Genomic DNA, 23,794 nt, shown 5'->3' with positions numbered 1-23,794 from the left:
ACAGCACTAGAGAAATTAATAGCTGATATACTCTGGCCACCAGTGGGAGACCTTGGTAACAACCAGAACCTATTATGAACACTAATATTTCCTCTTTCCACACGACCTGAGAGCAGGTGCAACATAAGCTATAAGTTACACAGAGCTCATTGGCAGTTGGTGCTGGCCGGGGTGTGTGGCAAATCTGGGGTTCATTTTGAACTACAAGTCACCACTCCAGGGAAACAGAGGCAGGCTCCCCAGGAAAAGGTGAATTACAGCATCTTCATCCCTAGGCTTGGGAGTAGTGGTGCAGTGGATGGGACTCCTGTATGTAAACTACAATACTTGGGGTAGTGAAGGCTGAGGGTGCTGAAGAGAGTAAAACCGGCAACTGTGGGAGCAATGCACCCTGTGCTGTGCCATCCACTGGGAATGACTCTGGGCAGCTGCTCTGTCCCGTTCTTGAAGGTCAGAGGCCAAGCGGCTCCAGATGGGTGACAGTAGAATGCACACAAGTTTCCCTGCTGGGCCTTCCACTTTTCTTTAGGAAAACACTATTGCCAAAAGATGAGTGAGAAGTTGAAGAGAATGAGCTCTCTAAATGCCCAAGGGCTGGCACACTCTGCCAGTGAGCAGAGTGTGATAGGCTCTGAGAAAGAATTGCTGGCATTCGCTGTTGACCTCGGTGCCTGAGTCCTTAGTGGAAAGGGTGCTAGCTGGAATCGGAAATCCCAGGTCCAGGTATCAGCCCTACCCCAAACCAACTCTGTGACCCAGGGCAAGTTGTATCATCTGGGCCTCAGTTTCCCCACAAGTGATTTGCTAAAGTACTGAGGCAATAGCACAGAGCTTAGGGTGCTGCTAGCTCCCGTGTCAGTTTGTTCTTCCTGAAAGACTGGACTTTTGTTGCAGAGAGAATGTGAAGAGAACAAGAGCTCTTGGCTAAGAATGGTCAGGACAAAGTGTGTGTGTGTGTGTGTGTGTGTGTGTGTGTGTGTGTGTGTGTGTGTGTGTGTGTGTGTGTGTGTGTGTGTGTGTGTGTGTGTGTGTGTGTGTGTGTGTGTGTGTGTGTGTGTGTGTGTGTGTGTGTGTGTGTGTGTGTGTGTGTGTGTGTGTTGGTAGAAGGAGGGAACACCAGAGGCTTATAGGGCCCTCTCCCTTTCTCCAGCAGGCCTCAAAGAACCCAAACAGCATTCTGAATGCTTAACACTGATTGCAAGGAAATGAAATCAATGTCTAAGGCACTCAGAAAAACAGTTTCTTTATTATGATGGGTTTTTAGAAAATGAACTATCCCTGAAGATTCACTCCCTTGACTGGGGAGATAGACAAGAGGTACATAGGTGCTCATCCAGTGGCTGGATACACAGGGGTGCCTGTGAGGCAAGCTAGTGGGATGATCATGACAAAGCCCCAACTTGGGCAAACCCCCTGTGCAGAAAATGGCCCAGCAGGCCTAACTGCTGCCCTTTGAAAGGTCTGCTTACTGAGTCTTGGAACTTGGATTTCAAGATGGCTCCCTACACCCTCAGAACTGATCGACGTGGCTCACAGTGCCTAAGAGGTTTGTATAAACAATGTGGTTTATGCTGAACATTACTTTCCTTCTGAGACTCTGGAACTTTGGTATATACTAGGCAGAAGATACTCATATGACCAGCTGCTAGTAGAAACCCTGAGCTCTGAGTCTCTGATGAGCTCCCCAGATTGGCGTATTTCACCCAGCAAGTTGTCACAACTCGTTGCTGGGAAATGAAGCCTATTGTGTGTGACTCTGGAAAGGAGCCCTGGAAGCTTACACCTGGTATCCCCTACACTTGACCCCATGGGCCTTTCCCTTTGCCAGTTGTGCTTGGTATGACTTTGCTATAATCAATCAGAGCCATGACTCCAACTACATGCTGAGTCCTGTGAGCCCTCTTAATGAATTACCAAGCCTGAGAGTGGTGGTCTTGGGGGACCCCAGATACACATCCCCCATCCTGGACTTCTAGGCAAGTCCAAGACACCAAAGCCACTGCTACTGAACTGGGCCCAGGATTCTGGTCATTAAGGGAAGTTACTGACTCTTCTGCTGAATTCCATTCTTCTCTCCCAACCTCCACGCCCCCACTCTAAGGAGCTTTATGAGTTGAGGAGTCAGATTTTTGGGGGTGATCTCTCAGGTAGTTCTACTGGACAGTGCCAATAAAGATATGACAGCAGGATCACCTGTCCCATTTCTAACCTCTTTAATTCTAAAGGGTAAGATCAAATGCTTTGCTTGCTAAGACTCAGAGCTGTCCAGCTCACCAGATGCAAGCAAACACAGGCATCCCAGCACCAAGACTGGAGGGTACGCAAAACCATGGCAACAGCTTACAGAACCACTCTGCATCAGGCAGGAAGGGACCTTAGACCACTTTCCCAAAAGGGGAAACTGAGGCCCAGCTGAGTTATGTAAATGCATTTACCACCCATGCAATACACATGTCTGTCACCACTCTTTTCTCACATTTCCATCTCTCTCCTACACCAGATCATGAGGCTCCTATGTAGTGCGGCATGAAGGTGCTCAGGGTTGAATAGACCTGACTCACCCGGCATTACACAGCTCGTTAGGAACAGGAGAGGAATTTGATTCCAGGTCTCCTGCCTTCCAGGGCAATGTTCCTTGTTGGGAAAGCCCCAGTACATGGTACAGACAAAACTCCTTACTGTCCAAACCGTGTATGCTTGGGAGCATCCAGATTGGAAAGAATGTGCACGAGGTGGGCCCTCGAGAACACCAACCAGCTGGAAGTCCTAGACTGGGCTTTTTCTCTATCCCTTGATTTCTGAATCTCTGAAGGCACAGAAAGCTTCTGTCCTGGCCAGCATCAATCAGCTGACCAGGGGGAACCAGCTCCAAGATTTACCCCCTTACTCTGAGTAGAGACTGGAAATAAAACAGCAGCATGTAAGAGAAATGCTTTAACTTTATAAAAAATGTGATAATACAGCAAGATATTGTTGGGGTTTTCTTTTTTTCTGTCAAGTAAGAAAAAAAACCACCTGGAATAAAAATTAGAAACATAATCTAAGAAAAATTGGAAACAAGCATTTCAAGGAAACAATTTGGAAAGACAAGGAAGAGAAAATAATGAGCAGCATGAGCAGCAAAAGCAGCAGCAACATGGGGGGAAAGCTGGCTCTGCTGTGAGGACAGAACAATCAAAGACCAACGTGCACCTGGCCTTCCATACCAGGCTGAGCTGAGGGGTGGGGTAAGGGTGGGCAGTAACCATCAGAGAGGAATGAAGGTTTCCCAAGTGGGATCAGCTGATGGCTGCTGGCTCACTGTGGGGAGAGGGTAGGCAATGGCCTCCTGCAAACGGGCCCAGATCCGCCCTCTTATAAGGCCTGCCAGCCAAGTGGCAGTGACGGATTTGGCTTAGCTGGCTTCCTCCTCTGTCCACTTGCTCCAACCTGCAGCTCTGCAGGTCACTGTCCCACAGTGATGAGCTCAGCAAGCAGAGACTCATCAGAACGTCAGCCTAAGCTAGGGTAGCAAACTTGCCAGGGGGAACCAAGAAAACTAGATGTACAGGGCTGTATACAAAACACTTTTTGGAATGTCTGCACCATAGCCAAGGCAGAGTTAGGACCACTTTGGAGAGGCAGCTGGGAATGCTCCCAGCAACATTCCCCAGCCTTTCCCTCTAGGGAAGGGACATCCAAAGAACACTGGGTGAATTCTTGACTACATTCTGAGGTAGTCTAACTGTGACTTGGCACAGGTAGCTAAGAATGATCACAAAAAACAGAGGGAGGGAAGGCAGAAAAGTCGCCACAGAGAGAAAAGGCTAACATCTCTAACAGAAGAAACTACACTACAAGTGGGCCCAGAGATGACCAGAATGCATCCTGGGCTCGGGGTGGCCAGTGGCAGGGCCCACCCCTGGGCGCATACAGCTCTCATAGCACACTTGATGCTGCAGCAGTGTGGCAGGAGATGAGGGAATCCATAGAGAGATTTCCTGGCCCAGAGCAGTAGCAACTGAGGTGAGGAGAGTCTGTCTTAACACCTAGTCCTCTGCTACCAACTCATGTCATGATGGGGTTGAGCCAGATGCCCCAGGGACCATGCAGTGAGGAGTCCCAACATTCCCTTCGACTACAGCTTCTCTACCTGAACTTGTTTGTCGGGGGAACTAATACTGCTAGACTCTACTTGGAAACACTTTAGAGGTGAGGGAGCAATCAGATCCTAAGCCACTGAAAGAGAGGTAATGAGAACAAAAAGCAATGGTGTTGTTAGACTCCCCTACTTTTAAAATGCTAATTCACATTCTTTTTGTCTTCTGCCCCAGCACTCAGAATTCTAAGTCAGAGTGGAATGTTCCGAAGGATGAGGAGGCTGCAGCTGTGTGGACATTAGCATTTTCTCTGCTTTCCACATTTCCGAGAACGCCTTCTAGGACGAAGCTCACCAAAGTCTTCAACTTCATTTTCATAATCATCTTCCTGAACAATACCTGAAAAAAGAAAGAAAGAAAGGAAGAAAGAAAGAAAGAAAGGAAGGAAGGAAGGAAGGAAGGAAGGAAGGAAGGAAGGAAGGAAGGAAGAGGGAAAGAAGGGAGGGAGGGAGGGAAGGAAAGAAGGAAGGAAGGAAGGAAAGAAGGAAGGAAGGAAAGAAGAAAGGAAGGAAGGAAGGAAGGAAGGGCAGAGTGGTGATCTTTTTTTCCAATCCACTGTAAAATATAGCATCCTAGTAAAACCTAGTGTCTCTGTAATCATTGGTTTAAATTAATGAAATAAAACTTTCTGCCAGGGTGCCAGAGAAAGAGAGATTTCCTTTGAGTACTGATGACTCCCAAAAAGAGTCAGAGTAAACACCCTTCTCCAGAATTAAGTTCCTTTATAGGCTGGTTCCTCTGGCCCTATTTTAGAGGCCTTTTAAATAACAAAGAAATCAAGCAAAAATAAACTCAACCATACACTTGAATTGGTATACCAATTCTCTTCCCTTTGAAATACACATCACAAAATCCAAGACCCCAGAAGGGACTAAATGCTAAAGATTTTTTATTGGCACAGACGTTTGTGCCAAGTCCCTTCACGTTTTCCCCACCTCTGGGGTCTGGATTTTCCAGGGACATCTGGGGTTGATGAAATACTCGGAGCAAGAAGGAATGTGGTCCTGTGGCTGGAATGGGCAAAAGGAAAAACATTCTGGATCACATATAACTTGGCAAGATCATTCTGACTGCCAGGAGAGAAAGTGCTTCATTCTACACAAACTTTTAACTCTCTGTAGGAAGAAGCATTTAAGTTTCCCCAGGGATTTTGTTTGTTTTATTCAGAAGTATATCCCCAGGCCCAGAACAACACTAATATATACTAGAACCTCAATAACTATCCACTGACTTAAATGACTGATTGACACAGGAAAACATTTCTCGAGGGATAGCTTCGCAATGCTTTGTCCATCCTTGGGAGTCACTGTATTGAGTATGTGCAGTGACTGAGCATTATCAGTAACAGCTCATGAGCAGCAAGAGGTTTATGGCAACTAACACATGCCCAGAATAATGGCCCTCATAATCAGTTAAGAAAACTCAGATATTATGTTGCTAGTAATTTGAGTCACTGGAGGTGATGCTCCTAGACAGTGAGAGTCCACTACTGACATTGCTGGGCTGCCCCACTTCAGATTCCCCCCGGGAGCCAGCAGTAATAAGAACCACAGGACCCAAAGTGTTACCTGTCCCCAGAATCAAGACACCTTACCTTCCTTCTTTAAGCGGGTCTCTGTTTTCATCAACCAGTCTCGTGCATCCCTGACTGACAGGATCAGAATGTTGACCAGCCGAGTCATCGCCTCCTCCGCTTCAGAAACCAAAGAACAGGGCTCTGAGTAAAGATGCCATTGCAGGAACTAGAACACCAATTACTAGACCCAAAGCCCCCACATCCCAAGAGCTGGTCTCTATGTTTTCCCTGAAAAGAGCCCTCCTTATGGGGTAAGGGACCAAAGCTGCCTTCTGCTGCTACAAGCATAAACTACAATTAAAGGCTAGCCTGACGCCATTACTGTATGTCTATAGAGACTGCCACAACTTCAAACCTTTCTAAGACACTTGTGTCCAAAATGTCATTAAACCTTAAACTGGAAAGAGTATCTGAATTAAGGAACATTTTAAAATATGCAATTACACAAAGTTTATACATAACTTCTACTCAGTGTTGATAAGAAGTAGCTGGTAAAAAAGCCAGGGAACTATAATCCCAGCACCTTGGGATGCCAAGGCAGGCAGATTACCTGGGGTCAGGAGTTTGAGACCAGCCTGGCCAACATGATGAAACCATGTCTTTACTAAAAATACAAAAATTAGCTGTGCACGGTGATGGGCACCTGTAATCCCAGCTACTTGGGAGGCTGAGGCAGGTGAATCGTTTGAACCCAGGAAGCGGAGGTTGCAGTGAGCCAAGATCACGCCACTGCACTCCAGCCTGGGTGACACAGTGAGACTCCACCTCTATTTAAAAAAAAAAAACAAAAAAAAAAAACGGGAAATCTGATTCTAAAATTACGTAAGAATTCTATTAAAGGCTCACACTGGGTATGACTTAAAGACCCTCCTAAAAGGAAGAGACCAGCTAGACCAGCTACACACTTCCAGATCTTAGTCAGGGGATGAATGGGTCAAGAGAACCTTAAAGAGTTTTCTCAACACTTTAAACATTTTCCCTATATCTTCTCCACAGATTATTCTGGCAAGAATCATTCTGACTGCCAGGAGAGAAAGCGATTCATTCTACACAAGCTTTTAACCCTCTGTAGGAAGAGGCATGCAAGTTTCCGGAGTACCTGGGGAAACCATCCCAAGCCAAGGATAATGACAAACTTTTAACTGGGGGAGGGGTAATCCAAACAATGAGGTTTGCTATAACTTGAGAATATACATTCCTCATTTGTATTTCTTCTAAGGCCAAGATTCCACCATCCCCAAGTCAGAAGCCACTACAAGGAACTTAACCCTGAGAAATGTCCTCAGAGCCCAGGTCTCACTCCGCCTGGGCCCCCATCTCTGCAGATCCTTACCACCAGCCCAGGCCTTCCGCCTGTAGAGGTCCTCCACCATATCTGAAACCCTCTTGATGTGCTCCTGGACCTTCTGCAGCATGTGGCTGTGCTCCTTGGAGCCCACGTGACTGTGGATCCATACACTTTGCTCGATGTCCTGCATCACAAGCTTGCCTTCATCAATGGCCGGGTCCACCTTCTCGTGGAAAAATTCTGAGTATTTCTGGTAGGCCACTTGCTGCCTCTGGTGGTGTTCTAGATGGATATGCTGCTCGTAAGACTCGCTGTTCCTCTCCTGACACTCCTCCCTTTCCAGCTCAGCCCTGGAAAGGACTGCCACCTCGGAAGCTGCCCCCTCAAATGCTTTGCTGGGGCTGAAATAGTTCTCTGGGCCACGGGTAAACTTCACTCCACATAGGTCACACTGGGTCCTGTCCACGTCTGCCTTTTTGAAGTTCCCAGCCCTGGGCTCCCTGGCCTCCTCCCTGACACGCTCCATCTGGGTGCCCACTCTTCTCCTCCAACTGATGCACAGAGAAACCACCAGGCATGCCCTCCTCAACTTCCGCTGTATGGAGGCCTTCCGTTGCTTTTGGGAAAGAATGGTGGCCAGGACGTGGTCTCGGTCTTCTAATGCCAGTTCATCCATCTCATCCTGGCCAAACTCACACTCAGGTTCAGCAAAGTAGTCCACGGGGTCCAAACAGAGAAGGCGGTTTAGTCTGACCTCCTCATAATAGAGGCCACGGACTATGGACCCTTTGGTGTGCACAGGGTCCCACCGCCAGTCACAGTCCATTAGGTACTCTTCATCCCGCTCAAAGAGCAGGTCCTGCAGTGCCTCAGCCACAGACTTCACATTGACTGCCACCAAGACCCGCTTCACCACCTTCAGGAGCCTCTCGGGAACCTGGCCAGGGCAGTCCATGCTCATGAGCTGCAGCCTTGACTCAATCTCCCGGAAGTGGCGATACAGGAGAGGCTTGCAGTATGGCTGCAGGATCTCCTCAGCATTCACTAGCATCACCAAGCACAGCACCAGTGTCCGCTCAGCCTCACCTGAGACCACATAGTCTATTTCACTGAAGGCATCAAGCAGGACGTTGAAGTTCACATTCTCATAGCCACATAGCACCTTGGCGAGGTAGGAGAGATGGAACCGGAAATCCTGAATGGCTCTTGTCACGTCCTTGGGTTTGTATTCCTGAATGATGGAGAACACATCCCCAAGCTCCTTGTCCTTCTTGCTAAACAGGAACTCCCAGTAGTGCAAGAGTGCAATGTAGCTCTTGGGGAGGCACAGAATGACATTCTTCCAGAGACGGGCCAGCACCACCCCACAGTGGATGAACTGGAACTCCAGGAGGGCTACCGTGTTTCCAATGCTGGGGATGAGTGGTTCTTTGCACCTCTTGATGAGGACATTCATGAAACGGAAAAAGAGCCTCTTGTAGTCTTCTGGGTTCCTGTACACATAGAATTGATCAATGCAATTCTCCAGAAGCCGGATGAAGCACAGGTGGGTCTTGTCCATATTTTCATCATCCCTGTTGGGTGCCAGCATGCCAAATTTCCCTTCTATTCCTTTTATCCTGCTGCCTCTCCCCCTGCCCCTTTCATCCTTTTCAGACTCTAGAGCTTTGAGTTCCCTGTTGTAGTTGTCCTCCTCCTGGTGGAGCAGCTTTTCAAACTCTTCCGGGTAGTTGGAAGAGAGAAGGAAAGCTTGCATGGCACTCAGCCACAGGTCTGTGGATTCCCGGCGGTTGCGTGCGCTTTCGTTTTCAAACAGAAAGTGGATGTACTCTTTCAAAGCAAATCTGTAGAACCGGAAGGATTTGTAATTTGGTTTGAGGATTTCTTTGCATGCCATGGGGTTTTCTGACAACACTCTCTGATGGAAATGCTTAGGGAAAAGGACATCCAGAATGGACTTGCAAAATCCATACATATCTGTAGACAAAATATAATCAATTTCTTTAAGTTCTTCTGCTAAGATTTTAGGGAATACTTTTTTGGCTTCCAAAAGCAACCCGTTGATTGCCACCAAGTTCATTTTCGACTGAACTAAACACTTGGCTTCACAACGCCGCAAAGGCCTGTGAAAATGTTCACAGTTTTCATCCTCACATTTTAAGCCTACAATAAACCTCATGCAGACTCCTCGGTAGGTCTTCCCAAGTAGGCTCCGTGTGATCTGACACAGCCTGCCCAAAAGGTGTTTGTTTAGGGCTAATTTCACTTGATCAGTCATTATCAAAAAATGATCTTTTGTTTTCTTCTCTCTCAAGTTCAAATCCAGGTCAAAAATTATTCTTAATATGGGCCCAGGGTCATTCTGAGCTATCTGGCAATACTTGGCATCCACCTGGGAAATCCCAAAAAACTCAAAGCAAGATTTGACCATTTCCTTCTCAGCATTGTTGGTCACTCTTTTGAGAGCCCTGACCAGACTGAGGAGGATTTCCAAGCCCCCTGGAGCCAGGCCCAGAATCTTCTCAGGCTCGGCCTCACACTGGCTGGCTGCTTCATAGAGTGCTTCCACCACTCCAGCTGAGTGGTTGAGCGTGTCAAACTTGAAGAAGGCATCCCTGAGCTTCTGAAAGTCTCTCAGGATTACCCCTTGCAGGAAGTGGGCCTCGGCAATGCCAGACAACTGGCCAGTTTGATAGCAGAGATCAAGTGCTTCTCTCAGAATGTCCTTGGTGTGTTCTATGTCGGAATCCCTGGCCACATTGAGGCGGGCGGCCCCCAGCAGACATGAGGCCTGGAAGTCCTTGTCAGCAGTGAGCCTGGCAGCCTCCAGGAGGCAGCCATGTTGCTTCATCAGCAGGGCAGCCTCTTCTCCCCTACCTTCCCTGTTCAGCAGGTCTGCAGCTTCTGCTAAGCGTTTCCGAGACTTCAAGAACACCAGCTGGTCTTCTATGTCTAGCTTTGAGAGGACAGCCATCATTTCCTTCATCTTATTTGCACTCAGATACTTTGCTGCAGCTTCCAAGTAAAACTGACTGGCAGAATAGGAGAGCTTGGAAATGGGAAGGGTCTTGGTCTTTAGCATTTCTTCATACCTGCAAAGACAAAGGACACAAATGTCAACTTGCCATCACCCAATCAATAGAAAATTTCCTCCAAAATACAGTGCAGAGCAACTTAAATAAAACTCCCACATGTAGATATTACAAAATAAAACCTAAACTTGTCAAGCATTCAAATATTTTTACAAAGGCCTTATTTTACACTGTTACCAGTATAATAATAATGAATAAATTCCTTATGCTTCAATCAGGAATTGGTGTGCTTAATTAATGAAATATAGTGGAGGTGTAACTCAAACAACTGGGAGTGAAATCCGAAAGTCAATCTATAGGGCAAATGTTATGCATAGTCTAAATTATCCTTGAAAAACATCTCTTTGGTTCTCATAAAAGCATCATAATCATCTGGGTCTACAACTCTGTTCAGTTTGATAAAATGAGAAAGGATGAAATGGGGGCTGCACATGCATCAGCAATTACACCAGTCTTCCCCTTATTACCCAACTTGTGATTCTTCTCTTTTAGCAGGTGTGCATTAGTTGGGTTCCTGTGAGATTAATGAAGCTCTGAAGGACTCCCCTTTATTCTGCTGATGGAAGTCAGAATACGTCAATATATACACACTCATAACATACTCCCATCCCCCTCAGCCCCCCTCTCTTTGTGACACTGCGTCAAAGCTTATAAAGAGACTGGAAAATAGAGTCCTGCTCTCAAAGAGCTGCTGACCCAGCACTGAGGCCATCGCTTAAGTGGAAAGAGAGCAATGTGGTCAAGCCATGTCAGAAGCAGCAGGATAGCACCACCCAGAGCAGGCTGCCCCCAGAGAGAAGTGGGAGGAAGAGAGGGAGAAAGGGAGAGAATAAAACCACCTACTTTTCCACTGCAATAGCAGCTTCTTCAAAAAGCTCCTCTTGGCAGTACATTTTGAGTGCTAGATCAAATTCCTGAATCTGCTCAAAGCATCTGAAAGCGTCTTTGTAGCACTGGCTTCGCTTATAGAAGTAGGCAGCATCTCTTATCTAGGATGGAGTAAATTTTACTTTTATTTAGAGTACTCATGATTAACTTTCTAATCTTAAACCAATACCACAAGAGGATAATAAAGAGGATAGTCATATGTCTGCTTTCTGTTAGAATCCAGTTAAAAACCCTATAACATAGATAATATTAGGAAAACCAATTATTTAAAGGGAGAAAAATAAAGTTAAATCCCAACCTCACAGCACACACAGAGGTAAGCCCCAGGTAGATTAAAGTTCTAAATGTGGAAACTACTGTGGGAAAATGTGTGAGAATATCTTTGTGACCTTGAGGTCACACTCAAGTGGAAGGAGTCTTCACGTGACTTCCAAAAATAACATAATCAACAAAACCCAAAACACAAATTTCAGGAGAAAAACTGATGGATCAAACTGATACATCAAAACTGCTCAACAAAAGACACATGAAATAAACTAAATTTTAAAAAAATAACACTTAGATCAGTACTGTCCAATAGAAGTTTCTGTGAAGACGAAAATGTATTGTTTCTTTGCTATCCAATCTAACCACTAGTCACATCTGAATGTTGAGCCTTTAAAATGTGGGTAATGCAACCAAGGAACTGAACTTTTAATTTAATTTAATTTTAATTATTTTAAAGTTAAAGAGTCACACATGGCTAATGGCTACTGTACTAGACTGGGCCTGTCTAGACAAAAAGAATTCTTGCAACCACAAGAAAAAGACTTTCCTCGAGACACAACAGAAAGCTAGGCAAAGGATATAAACTGGCAGTTTACAGTGGAGTAAACTTGAATGACTAACAAATAAATAAAAATTCTCAACTTTACTGACAATCAGAAGAATACAAAATAAAGCCACAGTGAAATACATCCACCAGGTTTGAAAAATTAGAAAATCACAATCTGCTGACTGTGGTCAAGAATGTGGGGAATGCAGAACCCTCATGCACAAAGTGGAATGGCTATCCCAGAAAGCGAAGGCACTGTACTTAGTGAAGTGAAGCATGTGCATACCCTAGGCCAGCAAGCCTGCTCCTGGCAATACATCTTGAAGAAGTATCTCACAGAACCCTAAAAAGACATACTGTGCCAAGGTGCTGTGTGTGGGAGCCAGGAGCCAGTGGCAACCTGGAAGTGCATCACTAGGGAAATGAATTCGTCAATGCAGTCGATGCCCGCTCAGGAATACATGGCTGTCAGAAGCATGGCCAGACCTAACACTATATAGCAAGGGATGGAAAAGGTAAAACATAGAGAAAGATGTCTTCTAGATAAGCCTAAAGTATATATGTATAGAAGACACCACTATTCATTTTTCAATAATGCATGCATTTGAGCACATATAAAAATGTATTAGAATGACTACCAATGAGAAAAGAATGGGAATGGAGACTGGCTGTGAAGAAGAGGATGAACAAAATAACATGCAATGATTGGGCCCCATACCCACCAATGGTGGGCTTGCCATGAACAGAAGAGTCTACTAGACTCTTCTTCTTATCACAGTTCCCATCCAGTTCACCAGCTAATCCTGTCTGCTCGGTTTCCCTAACATTTCCCAGATATGCCACCATCCCACCACTTCCACCATCACCATGGTAGTCCAGGCCCTATCATTTCAGCCTAAGCTGATGCTAGACTCTAACTGGCCTTTCTGCTTCAGCTCTTGCTGCCCTATAGACCTCTTCACAGAGCATCCAGATAATTAGCTTCATGTCACTCTTCCCATCAAAGCCTTCCACTGGCTTCCCATCATGCTTGAACAAAGCCCAGTCCTTGCCACAGTCACCAAGGCCCTACTGATCTGGCCCTGCCACTTTCTCTTACTCATTTACCATTTCTTGTGGTCATCTCACCCAAACTGACTGGCAAGATTCAAATCAACCAACTTGGCAGCAGCCTTATTCTGGATCCTCAGGATCCATCACCTGCCTTTTCCCAGCCCCCAAATGCATTCTACCCACGGGAAGAAATGTTTATGCAGGTGCCATGGGAGTGAAAGCTTTCCTTTCAGGGATTCCTGTGCCTTGCCTGCTTCTTGCCTCTAGGGAGCAGCGTTGTATCCCTGTTCCATTCCCATCTCCCACATCCTAAGAAGTCACATCCCGTAATAAACATGGAACAGGGTAGGCAGCATCTGGAGGGCCTTATCCTCTTCTTCGCATTGACTTGGGGCCACACTTCAAACTTCCCAGTAGGTCCCACTCCTACCCCTCTCAATGCCCAGGGTGCTCTGAGGATCCCATGAGTCACCATATTTCACATACAGACAAGGAAACCCCCTTTCCTACTGAAGGATATTGACACCTGATAGGGGAAAATGCAATGGTCCACAGCTCCTTAAGCACAGTTTCTCCAACTACCTGTGGTAAAGGACCAAATCATTTTAAATTTCCGATCCATCACAATTGATATGTTAAAAAATGAATTGATGGGAAGATTATCACCACTTGGATGTCAAAGCAATGCCAAATGGCAATAAAAAAATTCTGCTTACTTTTATCTTCTGTGTTAATCTTGCTGCAGACAAATAATAGTTTGTAGCCTCCTGACCACTCTGTGAGTAGCTGTGTTCCAGACTAGCAGCTCTGTCCAACAGAGCTTTCTGCAATGATGGAAATGTTCTGTTAACAATGAGCACTTGCAATTGTGGCTAGTAAGATTGAGGATGTGAATTTTTAATATTATTATATTTTAATTAATTTAAATTGTAAATTAAATAGCTACATGTGACTGCTGAATTGGATAGTGCAGATCTAGACTGATTACTAGGAACACAGCCGAGGAACCTCCATCTAAATGCCAGGCCACTCAGCCAAGGTGACTGAAGACTAGGAACACAGAGAAAGAAAAGGGGCATTCTAAAACCCTTCTGCCCTTTGGCTTGAGCATTTGGCTTCCCTGTGGTTAATATTAGGCCCTGAATATTAACACAGACATTAACACACAAACACACACACACACGCACATGCATACTGTCTTCAGAGCCTCCTCAAAGTTTGCACAAGTAGTGAAAGTAGGGTTCCCTTAGAGTCACAGGGCCAGTGTCTCCGTCCTTGGAAGACTGCAGCCTCTTCCTGCTATGAGTAGAGGTCGAGCCTACCCCTCAATCTGCTCAAGTGAAGCCCAGTTTTCCCTGGAGCAGCAGCGGACTAGAAGCCATACCTTCCCCAGCCTCTCGCACAGCTGGGCGGAGAGCTGGAACTCCTTGGCATAGCTCAGACACTTAAGGGACAGCGTTGGCTCTTTGCACTCCAAATAGGTCTTAGCCAATTCCAAATATTCCAACTGCTTTTCCCTAGCGGAAGGAAAACAAAATAATATTTCCACGGAACGTTGACCCAACACCAATATTTAACCTGCTGCTCTCATCGGAGCAAAGCAGAAGTGATCCCAAGACTCTTACTTGGGGCTGACTTTCTTGGATTTCATGCTCAGGGCAGTGTCATGGGCCAGGGCCAACTTCTCCTTCTCAAATGCACCTCCCTTCTGGTAACACTTGGCTGCAACCTGGAATAGGTAAAAAGTTTTATTCCCAGCAAGGTAATGGAGGTAACAGACAGAACAACAGTTAAAGCATGCATTATAAGTTTGTACCGACAAAACATGAAGTCTTGCTCCAGCCCAATCTGAGAAGGAGGAGCAGGAAGGTGCAGATATTCTAAAGAAAGTAGTCTTGGAGGATAAAACCCAACAGTATTCACATTCAATGGTATCTTTTGGAAGCACCCATCGAAAAGATACAGAATACATATTTTTTCAAGCTACCATAGTAACACCCTTATTTAATCTTCCAACAGCCACAGCAATAAATATCATTCTTCTCATTGTATATAGTTGCTACTTCAGGTCAGAGCCATGGAGCAACTGGCCCAAAGTTACCCAGTGGCTCCTCTGGGCTTTGACCCAGTTGGTGAGTACAACAGCTACTTTGCAGTGTTGGCAGAACAGCTGGAGTACACATAGTGGAGGCAGAAATGGGGATAGAGATGGTATCACAACACATCCAGATCCCTGGGGCATGCAGATCTGTTACCAAATCCTCTGACTATAAGGTAGGCAAACAAATGTCACAGAGGAGTCAGGCTTCACCCTGATCGTTGCCAGCAGAAAGCTGCTTTTCTAAAACAGGGGTGCTGATGCTATGTCACAAAGCACACAATACATGGGCAGGAAGTTCACATTCTGCCCAGCATGTACACATTAGGTCTCAGTGTGGGCAAGGGAGGGACTAAGTGGCACATGCTGATAAGGTGGACAGGATGACCACTCTTCCCTTCATGCTATCTGTGTGGGTCTCCTTTCATTCCCGTGACCTGTGCCATTTCCTTCCCATTGCAGGGCCTTTGCACACACTGTTCCTTCTAACTGAAATGCTCTTCAGTCCTTTCCCTGTCTTGTTAACTTCATTCATTCTACAGGTTTCAGTTCAAGGCTATGTTCCTCAAAGAAGGGTTCCCACACCTCTATTTCCAGGACAGTTGCTTCTGGGAGCAGCTGGTCTCTCATCTGTGATACCTGCAACAGCTGGAGCTGTGCTTTGGTCTATGTGCCTGTTTTGCTTACCATCAGATTCCTGGGATCTAAATATAATGCTTGGCCCATAGCTGCTGAAGACTAGGAACGTAGAGAAAGAAAAGGGGTATTCTAAAATCCCTTTTTGTTGAATGAATGAATCTTCCTGTGGTGGTTCTGAAACATTTATTGACATGCAGCCGAAAACTCAATAAACCACCTGAGTCCTGAAGTCCTTTAGCAGGGTCAAAATAAAGTCAGGTGAAGATAAGGCTTTTTATAACATGTCTCATCTGTGCCGGCTTCCCTAAAAAGATTTTAGATTCAAATATTCAAAAGGTATTTTTAAAGCGATAAATAATTGGATATCCATGGGCAACACATATGGGTAACAGCAACAGTGTTCTGAAGGGAATAAAGGGTAAGATTTTATATAGTTTTCCAATTTCAGACCCATACCTGCTGTCCATGTTATCCCTCCCTTCCCTCCCTAACACCCAACCCCTGCCCCACCAAAAAAAAAAAAAATTCTTGGTTTCATAACAATGGCCAAACATTCAGTATTTCTTTCCAATTCTAACAAGGATGGGCAGTGAAGAAAATTGTGAGGCTTGGTCAACTTCTGCAGCTAAATACCACATACTTAGGAAAATACTTTCCAGACCTACCCAAACCTACAATAGCATAAATTGTATTTTTCACCCTATATAATACATTGCCAGGGTGGCCACCGTTCTTTCCTCCTCCCTGTATCTGTCCACACCCCCTTACAGTGCAACTTTCCAGCTTCTCCCATCAAGAGTGCTGCCTATTTACCCTCCCGTCCGATCTAGGCTGAGATTTGCTTTGGCAACAGAATTCAGCAGAAGCGGCACTGGGCCAGTTCCAAAGCCAGGCCTCAAGGGGCCTTGTGTGCTTCTCTTCATGTTCTTTGAACCCTGCTCAGGCATCATGTGAACAAACCCAGACTAGCCTGCTGGAAGAGGAAACAAATGTGATCCAGGAACCCCAGTCACCCCTGTCCCCGCTGTCCCCTGAGCCAAGAGTCAGCCAACTCCCAGAAGCAGACATGCCCAGCTGACTGCAGACACATGAGGTGCTCAGCTGAGAACAGAACCACTCAGCTGAACTCAGCACTGCCAATCCATAGAACTGTGAGCCACATAAATGACTTGTGTTAAGCCACTATGTTTCAGGATTGTTATGAAGCAAGAAGTAACTGATAAATCCCAGATGTAAGTTATATGCTACATACTTAAAGCAATTTCCCTGAAACAACAGACAAAACTCTTCAAAGAACTGGAGCTGAGAAAACATTGGAAATTCCTTCTCCAGGCATGTCAGATCACAGATACCTCACACTGTGGCTTCCGTTAAGTCCTGAACTTGTGATTTCATTGTCCTCATCACTTCCCAGAACCTTTACTCAGGCCCAACTCCATGAAATTCCAATGAGAAGAAGGATCATTAGAGAAGCAGGACAAGCCCTCCATAGAAAACACTGTTTCAAAACATTTGTTCCAACGCGGTAAGAGAAAGTACAGATAATTTCCTGTAATATTTGAGGAGCTGGAGCCTCCTAACATGAACACTGAGGTGTAGAAAGAAAGATGGTGATCTTTCCAAAACCCAGATCCAGTTGTTTCAGAAAACAGCATCTGCAGCTGCATGCATGGGGAGCTCCAGGTTCCTGGGGCAGAGAAATCTTAGGGAAATGTGCATTTGGTATGGTCATGCCTCTGGTGTCAGACACTGCTGGTTAGTTACCCACAGCAGTTCCTCCTCTCTTTCTTGCCTTTTGGCGGAACTTACTGCCCACAAAAGGTTAAAATTGCCAGATGGTATTGCTCTCCCAGACTCTCTTGCAGCTAGAAGGTATATGTGACTTAGTACTGACCAATGAGACATAGAAGGAAGACCACTGAGGACTTTATGATAAAAAAAAAAAATAGAGAGATCAACGAGAAGAAAGTGCCTGCACTTCATTCCTGCTTGGAATGCTGCTGAGGGAACAGAGCACTTGGAACTGCCACAGCACCCATTAGGAAACCAATGAAAGGGAACATCTCAGACAAGCTGCAGATGACACAGGGAAGAGATGGAATGAGACTGGGCCCATGTTGACTTTGTTGAACTGCAGAACCAACTCTAAGACCTGACTTGTTGTTATTAGATTAAAGCAAAAAAAAAAAAGCACTCTTTTAATAGGGTGTTTAAAACTTGCAGGTGAAGTCATCACCACTATTTCAAGGGAGATATCCCAGCCATGGTGCCCCACCCAAAACCCTGTGATGTGCAGGAATGCTGACTTTGGGAAAAGCAACGTGGCTCTTTAACCTGGTTTCAAAATTTCAAGGTCTGCTGCAGAGATAACACTTCCTAGAAGAAAACTTCTCAGGACCACTAAGACGGCTTGTAACTGGAAATTGGTCAGTGCAGTGTAATAAAAAAGCTTAACCTATCTTCACCAGACTCAGATTGGCAATCAAATCTGTTTGATCAATTTGAAAAAAAATCAAATGAGAGATCAATCTTTTACTGCTTTAAAATGCAGTATGACGATAGCAAACCTTTTAGGCATAGAGTACAGGAGGAAAAGAAAATATATACAAGGATTCCTTGGTGGGGCAAAGGCCATAGCCCTTCATGATCTATCAGCACATGCTGGCACCTGGCCAAAATGAAGAGTTGTCATGCCTGCACTGACCAGAAAAGGAGCAGGACAGGAAGCTCTCCTCATCTTGAGGTGCCCTGATGTTTCAGAACACGTGGCACAAGCACCATTACCCTCATCCTTTCCTGGTGACGAACACCACGATGGGAAACCTGCCTGTGAGGTCTGACGAGGGCACCCGTGACAAGGACCCCTCATTCCCTGGCTCCTAGTCCAACCCCTTACCTTCCAGCACTGGTGCTTGGCGTAGTAATCTCCCTGTGCAATCCACTCCGCAGGAGTTGAGGTCTTAACGAACATGCTATCATCAAAGTCTAAAATGAGAAAGAAAAGTGTGTTTGCTTCTCTGGGCTTTCTTTCACTTAAAACTGTTGTTATGGGCTGAGTTGTGTCTCCTCCGCCAGCCATCAAATTCACTTGTTAAAGTCCTAACTCCCGGTACCTCAGAATGTGGCTGCATTTGGAGAGAGATAGGGCCTTTAAAGAGGTGACTAGGTTAAAATGAGGCCATTAGGATGGCCCCTCATCGAATCTCACTGGTGTCCTTAGAAGAAATTAGAACACGGGGCGACCCCAGGGGCAAGAGAGCACAGAGGAAAGACCACGTGAGGACACAGAGTGGCTGGCTGCAAACCAAGGAGAAAGGCCTCAGAAGAAACCAACCCTGCGAACACCTTGATCTTGGACTTCTAGCCTTCAGAACTGTGAGAAAATACACCTCTGTTGTTTAGGCCATCTAGTCTGTAGTATTCTGTTATGGTAGTCAGAGCAGACTGACCTGTGTTGTCTTTCTAGTATTTATGTAAGATATATTTTAACTTACCAAACCACATTTGTGAGTTTATTGAAAGGAGGAGGTAGAGGGGAGAAAGGATGTGGTTTGGTTTTTAAGTTTTGGTCTACTTTCCTTTTCTATGACTACAAATCAGAAGACAGAAATTAAAAATTCCTCCTTGAAAACCCAAAGTCAAGTGGCTCTTAGCAAGCTCCCAGGCCAGAGCTTCAGCAAGGAAAAAAAGGTGATAAATTTTACACTATTTCCAAATGTGCAAACTTTGCCCTCATCACAATAAGTAATCTGACACATTTCTATTGGTGGACAGAGACCATTGTCACCACCTGCTGTCCATCCCTTCTGTTATCCTCACTAGCCTGCTGGTGACTATTTCAGCACTGCACCCCACCCCCACCCTGCCATCTGCATCCCCCAGAGTATCACTAGACAATGGGTGACAATCCCTGCAGGTTCTGAGCCACAGCTTCATGAAACACACAAAATACAGTGAATACCAGGGTAATACTGGCAGACAAATCAGAGCTGAAGGAATCAGAGACACTTGGCCAATGGATATCAACGGGGGAGTGAGGCAGACAAGCCAGATTTGTTTAGAAGGTACAAAAACACAGGTTAAGCATCACAACCTGAACCCTCCCTGCTCGCCCTCTGCTGGTGCTGTGTAGCAGTACAGTGATGACTTAGCATCTTGTTCTGACTCCGTATGTGCTGCTATGAGTGCCCCTGTGACATTTAATTCCCACAGCAAAACCCCATCCATATTATCTCAGAATAGGGCCAGTGAACTCTGCAGATGCCACGTAAAAGAAACACAAATTGCATAATCACCATACTCAATCCAAACACAATGGAACAGATGCTTTAGAAGACTTTACTATGTACAACTTAAAATTTGTAATTAAGACTGCACTTTTTCTTGCATTCTTAATGCTACCAAAACATAAAATAAATTGTAATCTGTTTTCATTTTGAATTTTTAAATTTAAAAAAGTCACTTAGCTTATACGATCTTTGTTTTTTTGTTTGTTTGTTTGTTTTGTTTTTTGTTTTTTGTTTTTTTTAAGATGGAGTCTTGCTCTATCGCCCAGGCTGGAGTGCAGTGGCACGATCTTGGGTTACTGCAACCTCCGCCTCCCAGGTTCGAGCAATTCTCCTGCCTCAGTCTCCCGAGTAGCTGGGACTACAGGCACGCACCACCACACCGGGCTAATTTTTGTATTTTTAGTAGAGATGGGGTTTCACCATGTTGGTCAGGCTGGTCTCGAACTCCTGACGTCAAGTGATCCACCCACCTTGGCCCCTCAAAGTGCTGGGATTACAGGCGTGAGCCACCGTGCCCAGCCATATGATCTCTTATAGTGGATGCCAGAACATACTTGGGGAATAAAGGGGGATGAGCTGCAGGAAAGATTGAGAATGCCCATGCTAGGCCAATCCACTCATTTTCCTTTGGGAGAGAAGGTGGGACCTGAACAAGGTCATGTCATTACACAGGTAGAAAGTTTTTATGAGAAGCTGTGTTTTGTTTAACTCCTAGCCTTTGACTTTTCCCATCACAATAGTCAAGTCTTAGGATAAGAAATCTAATCCTAGTCGCCAACCGAGCCATCAGTAATAACCAGAAATAGCCTCCAAACTGGCTGAGGAATGCTCAGGACAAACCTCTCTCCAGCAGCCAAACTCTGCTCCTTGCTCTACCCTTACAGAAATGAACAATGGCCTTGAGGAGACGACTTGACAACTAACCCTCAAGAAAGACAACAATTTTCTCCTTCATGAAGGGCTGATTATTTCTCTTCTCAGTTATCGTATCAGGAGAACTTCACTTCGTTAGGTAGCCTTTGCAAATTATGAAAAAAAAATACACAATTTTAAAAAAACCCTGCAAATAGCACAAAGAAGGTGAAAAGTAAAAGGTGTCCATATCTACTCAACAACCCCATACCCACCAATCCTAGCACGAGATAATCACTATAAACAGTTTTGCATCAGAAATAATAGGTGTATACATGAATTTATATGCATGGTATCTCTCCAAACTCTTGCTATTTAAACCCTTGTTACCCATAATCAGGAACGGAATGCAGATAAGTTTTCTGATTAATTCCTTACTATCTGAACTATCGGTTCTTACTATCTGAACTAAGAGTTCTTACTGTCTGAACTCTTAGTTTCCTTGTTTTGTGAAACTCGGAAACCAAACAGATTCAGACAACCTGTTAACTCAGTAGCTGAACTCTCACAAACCCAGTTCTTGTTAAACAAACTCAGGAAATGAGTTGGGTTTGATGGTTAAAAACACTTCAATAGGTATTTGTATATATACACATACATATGTACACATGCATAAACATTCTATTCTGATATATACTGATACGCATAAATGGTTTTTATATTTGCATAATATAAAGTTACTTATAAATTATATCATTCTACCCACACTGTTTTAAATTTTTCTTTCACCCAATACATCTTTAACATCTTTCCTTATCAGTAAATGACAATCCACATCCTTTTTCTTTTTAATGGTTGCATAGTAGTCCCCTGAAAGAAATGAATTTAGCCTTTCCCTCATTGGTGGACACTTAGATTGTTTTTAGTTTCTTATAATTACAAACAGGGTTGTGATGAGCATACTTATGCAGGTATCTTTGAGATTTTGAACACAAATATCTCAGATATATCCCTACAAGTGGAACTGTTGGGTCAAAGGTATGTACCATCTTTATTTTGATAGATACTGTTAATCAGCTGTACAAATACTCATAGCACTTTGTATTCTCCCAAAAGGGCCTATTTCCTCTAGCCCTGTCCATAATCCCCACTTTTAAAGGACAAATAAAAGATCTTCCCTGAAGGAGTTAACCTTCCCAATCCCACTACAGCTACACTTTCCCATGCACCTTGGCAAATGAGTAACAACTTCCATTTCTCAGAAGATTGTGGAAGAGAAAGAAAGCACTTTCAAAATACTACACCTTTTATTCCTGACCATAAGAACGGTTGAGAGAAACATGATTCCTCCAACAGTAAGAGTATTTTAACAGGATCTTACCTTTATTTTCATCTGTCTTTACAACTTGGACAAAATCTCTTCTAATGAAATATTTGAATGCAGGAGCCCGTTTCTCTCGGTTTTCATCAAAGATCCAGAGGTTGACCCGAGCCCGTGTGATGGCGGTGTACAGCTGCTTCAGCTCTCCGTTGAGGAGCTGAAGATAACATTGAGGACAAAGACGATGAGCCATTTGTCTATAGCTACAATGTGACACACTTCAATGGGCTTACTCTGATTTTGGAAAAACACAAAAACTAAATTTTAGAGAAGCATAGCACAGCTGAGAACAGGATACCAGGAGCTCACTGTGGCCACAGCACAGGTAAGTGAGACTCCAGTGAGGCTATGAGAAACTCCACCTCTTTCCCACCTAAGCAGGAAGTGAGCATGTCATCTGTATAGGATGACCTTTGAGTCAGCCATAATTTTTTTTCCTGTTTTTGCTATAATTATTTTCAGAGTTAATTCTGAAGTAATTATAGACTCACTGAAAGTTACAGTGGAAGATTCACTGGAAGAGTACAGACAGACCCCGTGTACTCAGTTTATCCCAAAGATTACATCTTACACAATTGCTGTGATTTATTTTTAAAAATTAAACCAGTCATACACTTTTACTATAACTATCACTAGTACTGAATTACTCCAAACCTACCTTATGATTGCATCAAAATTTCTGAACAAAGCTGAGTTCCAGAGGTGAACTAGAAAGGACAACCCTCCTTCCGTTTTCAGACAGTGTCCACCCATCAAGCCCAGTTCTCTACTAAAAAAATGGAATTTACCAAAACTGAGATCCCTGCCCTTCCCTTTGTTATCCTCAATTCCCCACTGCTGAGGAAAACCAGCCAAGTGCAAGCTCCATTTTTCCTCTCATCTTCTCTTCCAAGCCTTTTTCACTACTTTCATGTCAAGTACATGTATTGACAAATGGCAGAAATTCACCTTGTACATTTCTGGATTCACCATGAGAGATCGACCCTGAGAAGAGCTTGGTTTGTCCAGGGGTACTTCAACCAACGGCCGGTTTTCCTCTCTGGAGTCAGTTGATGTAGGTGTGAATGAGGAAATGATCTTCCATTCCTTATAAGCCTGAACAACAACAAAAAAGTGAAGACCAACAGAATATGCTTTTGAACTACGCATACAGCCTCCCTGAGCTTCATGGAAAATTGAGCCACATTAGGGGACCAGGCCTTCAACCCCAACTTTGAGGAAGATCCATCCTGTGATCTTAGAATGGATAGGAGGGAGATTAACTTGCACAAGCAGAGATCAGGGAAGTTGTGAAAACTCCCCCCACACTAGACCAAGAAGCTAAGAAGCCAGGCACACATGACCACTTCCAGGGAAGAATGCTAAGGGCTCAGGGAGTTATTCTCATTAAAAGAATTTCTACAATCAGTATGGACAAGGGAATCCTCACCCCTTCTCAAAACATGGTTAAGAGATGCACATAGGGTCAGCCGTTAAGATACATGTGGCAGAATTTTCTAACTAAATTATTTAACTGAGGATGAAGAAAATCCAGTGCTATGGTGTGCAAGGTAGACTCTCAGGTCAAACAGAACAAATTTGTATCTCAGTTCTTCCATTTATTAATTATGCAAATTTGAACACATTGTTTATTCTCCTGCTCTATAAAATGAGAATAATACTACTCAACTTTGTTGGGAAAATAA

General features: G+C 44.6%; 1 protein-coding gene across 8 annotated transcripts in view; it reads right to left on the bottom strand.

Annotated features, from left to right (window-relative positions):
* Nucleotides 1–2,921: 2,921 nt before the first annotated feature.
* TRANK1 (tetratricopeptide repeat and ankyrin repeat containing 1) overlaps nucleotides 2,922–23,794 on the bottom strand; it is a 117,070-nt gene continuing 96,197 nt past the window's right edge. For 6 of the 8 annotated variants that reach the window (XM_054552361.2, XM_054552365.2, XM_054552362.2 and 3 more), the window contains 10 exons: nucleotides 23,058–23,204; nucleotides 22,110–22,266; nucleotides 18,484–18,572; nucleotides 14,476–14,579; nucleotides 14,235–14,367; nucleotides 13,567–13,674; nucleotides 10,939–11,084; nucleotides 7,049–10,095; nucleotides 5,734–5,832; nucleotides 2,922–4,478 (listed from right to left, as the gene is read on the bottom strand). In XM_054552361.2, coding sequence (XP_054408336.2) covers nucleotides 4,378–4,478; nucleotides 5,734–5,832; nucleotides 7,049–10,095; nucleotides 10,939–11,084; nucleotides 13,567–13,674; nucleotides 14,235–14,367; nucleotides 14,476–14,579; nucleotides 18,484–18,572; nucleotides 22,110–22,266; nucleotides 23,058–23,204 — 4,131 coding nt within the window. In that variant the 3' untranslated portion in view covers nucleotides 2,922–4,377. The remainder of the gene's footprint in view (nucleotides 4,479–5,733; nucleotides 5,833–7,048; nucleotides 10,096–10,938; nucleotides 11,085–13,566; nucleotides 13,675–14,234; nucleotides 14,368–14,475; nucleotides 14,580–18,483; nucleotides 18,573–22,109; nucleotides 22,267–23,057; nucleotides 23,205–23,794) is intronic. The other 2 variants (XM_024244964.3, XM_054552366.2) reach the window with 1 other exon arrangement.

Source organism: Pongo abelii, chromosome 2 (assembly GCF_028885655.2).
Source record: "Pongo abelii isolate AG06213 chromosome 2, NHGRI_mPonAbe1-v2.0_pri, whole genome shotgun sequence".
Lineage (NCBI taxonomy): Eukaryota > Metazoa > Chordata > Mammalia > Primates > Hominidae > Pongo > Pongo abelii.
Note: the sequence above shows the minus strand (reverse complement) of the source record. Positions and strands in the feature narration are given on the sequence as shown.